At 43.0% G+C, this 6000-nt stretch overlaps 1 protein-coding gene across 4 annotated transcripts in view; it reads left to right on the plus strand.

Moving 5' to 3' along the window:
* The window catches only part of LOC109905228 (diacylglycerol kinase eta-like), a 118108-nt gene that overhangs the window by 76508 nt on the left and 35600 nt on the right, over positions 1 to 6000 (plus strand). For all 4 annotated transcript variants that reach the window (XM_031800827.1, XM_031800833.1, XM_031800830.1 and 1 more), the window contains exons 13-15: positions 530 to 629; positions 850 to 1153; positions 1735 to 1866. In XM_031800827.1, coding sequence (XP_031656687.1) covers positions 530 to 629; positions 850 to 1153; positions 1735 to 1866 — 536 coding nt within the window. The remainder of the gene's footprint in view (positions 1 to 529; positions 630 to 849; positions 1154 to 1734; positions 1867 to 6000) is intronic.

The following is a 6000-nucleotide window of genomic DNA, read 5'->3' on the forward strand; positions in this document are numbered from 1 at the left end:
GTGCACCAGGTTAATGCCATTCATGTCTCTTGGAATGTCTGTGTGAAAGCTTGGTGGTGGAGTTTACTGTCGGGATGTTTATCATGGGGTACAGGTATTCCAATAAGGAAGAGGCCAAATGGATGTTTTCTGTTTGCTCAGGCAAGGTTGGCTATTTGGCTAACAAGGAGGAACAGGGTCAAAGGTGGGGGGATAACAGACCCTTTACTATTATTTAATGGAATGGTCTCTGGGCGCCTACGGGTTGAGTTTGAGTTTTATAGAATGATAAAGTATGGAGATGTTTCAGGAGATATGGTATGTCGGGGGGGGGGGGTCAGTACATCTGTGGACTATGGGTTGGATATACGGTTGTAGAAGTGGTGAGGATATGTTTTTTGTGATGTGTGGTGCTGTTTTGTATCGTGAGGTAGAGGGCAAGGAGAGTATGCAGTACAGAGTATGCTCTCTCTCTCTCCCTCACCTCTCTCTCTTTCTCTCTCTCTCTCCCTCACCTCTCTCTCTTTCTCTTTACTCTCTCCCCTTCTAGGATCCTGTGTGAGACAGTAAAGGACTTTGTTGCCAAAGTGGGGAAGTCCTATGAGAGAAGCACTGAGAATACAGAGGAGTGTGACACCATGTCTCTCAAAGTAAGTACACCACACACACACACACACACACACACACACACACACACACACACACACACACACACACACACACACACACACACACACACTCACACACACACACACACACACACACACACACACACACACACACACACACACACACACACACACACACACACACACACACACACACACACACACACACACACTCTCTAAATTAACTCCTCTCCCCCACCAGTGTGCCATCCTGAATGAGAAGCTAGATTTGCTCCTTCAGACCCTCAACACAGAAACCCAGTCATTTCCCCCACCTCCTCGCCTTTCCACACCCCCCATCGTTGAGGAGGAGGAAGAAGAGGAGGAGGTGAGCGAGGAGTCGTTGACCGAGCTGAAGGAGAAACTGGAAGCGGAGGAGAGTGAGAAGGGAGGAGAGAACGGAGGAGGTTCGCCGCACAAGATGTTCAGAGCTAAAGAACAGTTGATGCTACGGGCAAACAGTCTGAAGAAGGCTGTACGAGAGATTATGCAACAGGCAGAGAGAGGTACGTAGATATAGGACATAACAGATCATGGAACAGGCAGAGAGAGGTACATAGATATAGACCATAACAGATCATGGAACAGGCAGAGAGAGGTACATAGATATAGACCATAACAGATCATGCAACAGGCAGAGAGAGGTACATAGATATAGACCATAACAGATCATGGAACAGGCAGAGAGAGGTACATAGATATAGACCATAACAGATCATGCAACAGGCAGAGAGAGGTACATAGATATAGACCATAACAGATCATGCAACATGCAGAGAGAGGTACGTAGAAATACATTATGACAAAACAGATCAGACATACACTAGAATAGAGCCTTTGGCGAGTCTTTCATGCCTGGTTCAGAGAGAATACAATGGGACTCCAGACAGTGCAACTACAAAGAGACTTGGTAATCACTTTGTCACGTAATATGAAGATGTAATGTGCAATTTCAGACCCTTCTCTCCCCTCACCCTCTCCCCCTCCCTTTCTCTCTCCTTCTCACCCTCTCCCCGTCCTTCTCTCCCTCTTACCCTTCTTCTCTCTTTTCTCCTCATCACTCTCCCTGTCCTCTCTCTCTCTCTAGTGGTGGATGAGCAGAATGCCAGCACGGAGGAGCAGGAGCTGCCGTCCACGTTTGAGTTCAGGAAGGAGGGAGAGGAGGACAACAGGGACAGTGAAAAGGACGAGGACACCAAGGAACTAGAGATCCTGCCATGTGAGTCACCTGCCTCTCTGTCTGTCTGTCTGTCTGTCTGTCTGTCTGTCTGTCTGTCTGTCTGTCTGTCTGTCTGTCTGTCTGTCTGTCTGTCTGTCTGTCTGTCTGTCTGCCTCCTTCTCTCTCTGTCTGTCTCTTGCTTCCATCTATCCAATCCTGTTAAGATCTAGAGGAGTGGCTACCCACTTTGCAAAAACTGATTGAATCAACATTAATTCTGCTTTTATTCAACAAAAACATTCATTGTGATGACGTTGAATCAACATGGAAACTGATTCGATTTGCAAAAAGTCATCAACGTGATTGAATTTCATTTTTTTTTCACCCAACTTTTAACATAAATCCAATGACCTGGTGAAATGTTTTGTTGATTTCACATTAAATTGACATTAGTTCACAAGCAAAATTAAATCAAAACTAGATGTTGAATGACGTCTGTGCCCAGTGTGTGGGGAGTAGGGTCTAGAGAATAGGGTCTAGAGAATAGGGGCTAGGGTATAGGGGCTAGGATGTAGGGGTTAGGGAGTAGGTGCTAGGGAGTAGGGGCTAGGAGCCCATTTTGAATTCAGAAGAGTTAGTTGTATCCTACAGGAAAAAACATAGGATATTAATAACAACACCACCTAGTGGATCGTCAACTAACTGCACCCTGTCACAGGGAACATGTCCTCAACTAACTACACCCTGTCACAGGGAACATGTCCCCAACTAACTACACCCTGTCACAGGGAACATGTCCTCAACTAACTACACCCTGTCAGGGAACATGTCCTCAACTAACTACACCATGTCACAGGGAACATGTCCTCAACTAACTACACCCTGTCACAGGGAACATGCCCCCAACTAACTACACCCTGTCACAGAGAACATATCCTCAACTAACTACACCCTGTCAGGGAACATGTCCTCAACTAACTACACCCTGTCACAGAGAACATGTCCTCAACTAACTACACCGTGTCACAGGGAACATGTCCTCAACTAACTACACCCTGTCAGGGAACATGTCCTCAACTAACTACACCGTGTCAGGGAACATGTCCTCAACTAACTACACCCTGTCACAGGGAACATGTCCCCAACTAACTACACCCTGTCACAGGGAACATGCCCCCAACTAACTACACCCTGTCACAGGGAACATGTCCTCAACTAACTACACCCTGTCAGGGAACATGTCCTCAACTAACTACACCCTGTCACAGGGAACATGTCCTCAACTAACTACACCCTGTCAGGGAACATGTCCTCAACTAACTACACCGTGTCAGGGAACATGTCCTCAACTAACTACACCCTGTCACAGGGAACATGTCCCCAACTAACTACACCCTGTCACAGGGAACATGCCCCCAACTAACTACACCCTGTCACAGGGAACATGTCCTCAACTAACTACACCCTGTCAGGGAACATGTCCTCAACTAACTACACCGTGTCACAGGGAACATGTCCTCAACTAACTACACCCTGTCACAGGGAACATGCCCCCAACTAACTACACCCTGTCACAGAGAACATATCCTCAACTAACTACACCCTGTCAGGGAACATGTCCTCAACTAACTACACCCTGTCACAGGGAACATGCCCCCAACTAACTACACCCTGTCACAGAGAACATATCCTCAACTAACTACACCCTGTCAGGGAACATGTCCTCAACTAACTACACCCTGTCACAGGGAACATGCCCCCAACTAACTACACCCTGTCACAGAGAACATATCCTCAACTAACTACACCCTGTCAGGGAACATGTCCTCAACTAATTACACCCTGTCACAGGGAACATGCCCCCAACTAACTACACCCTGTCACAGGGAACATGTCCTCAACTAACTACACCCTGTCACAGGGAACATGTCCTCAACTAACTACACCCTGTCACAGGGAACATGTCCTCAACTAACTACACCCTGTCACAGGGAACATGTCCTCAACTAACTACACCCTGTCACAGGGAACATGCCCCCAACTAACTACACCCTGTCAGGGAACATGTCCTCAACTAACTACACCCTGTCACAGAGAACATGTCCTCAACTAACTACACCCTGTCACAGGGAACATGTCCTCAACTAACTACACTGTGTAAGGGAACGTGGGCTCTGTCTGACAAGCCCACACATGATGTTCCCTGCTGTAATTAAATTCAAGGGTTTGTGAAGAATTACAAATGGAAAACATGAACTTTATTTCTCCTGATTAAATTATACTGGGTTTAGTTTGTTATTGACAGTGCAGTCATTGGATAGCTGGATTAGGTATTTCAAGAGTGGCCGAATATCTCTACATGGTATGTACATAGCACAGTGTTATATTTGCATAGCACAGTGTTATATTTGCATAGCACAGTGTAGTATTTACAGAGCACAGTGTAGTATTTAATTAGCACAGTGTAGTATTTACAGAGCACAGTGTAGTATTTACAGAGCACAGTGTAGTATTTTCTCTGCTGCCAATGACTGGAAAGAACTACAAAAATCTCTGAAATTGGAAACACTTTTCTCCCTCACTAGCTTTAAGCACCAGCTGTCAGAGCAGCTCACAGATTCCTTCACCTGTACATAGCCCATCTATAATTTAGCCCAAACAACTACCTCTTCCCCTACTGTATTTATTTATTTATTTATTTTGCTCCTTTGCCCCCCATTATTTTTATTTCTACTTTCTTTCACTGCAAATCAACCATTCCAGTGTTTTACTTGCTATATTGTATTTACTTCGCCACCATGGCCTCTTTTTTTTCTCTTTTTTTGGGGCTTTACCCCCCTTATCTCACCTCACTTGTCACATTGTATATAGACTTATTTTTCGACTGTATTATTGACTGTATGTTTGTTTTATTCCATGTGTAACTCTGTGTTGTTGTATGTGTCGAACTGCTTTGCTTTATCTTGGCCAGGACGCAGTTGTAAATGAGAATTTGTTCTCAACTAGCCTACCTGGTTAAATAAAGGTTAAATAAATTTTTTTAATAAAAATTGCATAGCACAGTGTAGTATTTACATAGCACAGTGTAGTATTTAATTAGCACAGTGTAGTATTTACAGAGCACAGTGTAGTATTTACAGAGCACAGTGTAGTATTTAAATAGCACAGTGTAGTATTTACAGAGCACAGTGTAGTATTTAATTAGCACAGTGTAGTATTTACAGAGCACAGTGTAGTATTTAATTAGCACAGTGTAGTATTTACAGAGCACAGTGTAGTATTTAAATAGCACAGTGTAGTATTTACATAGCAAAGTGTAGTATTTAAATAACACTGTGTAGTATTTACATAGCACAGTGTAGTATTTACAGAGCACAGTGTAGTATTTACAGAGCACAGTGTAGTATTTACAGAGCACAGTGTAGTATTTAAATAGCACAGTGTAGTATTTAATTAGCACAGTGTAGTATCTACAGAGCACAGTGTAGTATTTAAATAGCACTGTGTAGTATTTAATGAGCACAGTGTAGTATTTACAGAGCACAGTGTAGTATTTAAATAGCACTGTGTAGTATTTAATTAGCACAGTGTAGTATTTAATTAGCACAGTGTAGTATTTACAGAGCACAGTGTAGTATTTAAATAGCACTGTGTAGTATTTACAGAGCACAGTGTAGTATTTACAGAGTACAGTGTAGTATTTACATAGCACAGTGTAGTATTTACATAGCACTGTGTAGTATTTACATAGCACAGTGTAGTATTTACAAACACAGTGTGTGTTTGTCCCTAAGTGTGTGTGTCTGTGTCCTGTATGATGTGTCGTTGTCTGTGGGACAGGGGCTCTTCCTGTTCACAAGGAATCTTCTTCCTGCCTCAGAGCAGTAGGAATTGTATACTCTCTGATGTAATCCCCTTGTTCTATTGACTCTCCCCTAGGTCTTTAGTACATACTAGAATAGATTATGATCTTTACTACATACTAGAATAGATAGTGATCTTTAGTACATACTAGAATAGATAGTGATCTTTAGTACATACTAGAATAGATAGTGATCTTTAGTACATACTAGAATAGATAGTGATCTTTAGTACATACTAGAATAGATAGTGATCTTTAGTACATACTAGAATAGATAGTGCTCTTTAGTACATACTAGAATAGATAGTGCTCTTTAGTACATACTAGAATAG

Source organism: Oncorhynchus kisutch, linkage group LG2, assembly GCF_002021735.2.
Source record: "Oncorhynchus kisutch isolate 150728-3 linkage group LG2, Okis_V2, whole genome shotgun sequence".
Taxonomy (NCBI): Eukaryota; Metazoa; Chordata; class Actinopteri; order Salmoniformes; family Salmonidae; genus Oncorhynchus; species Oncorhynchus kisutch.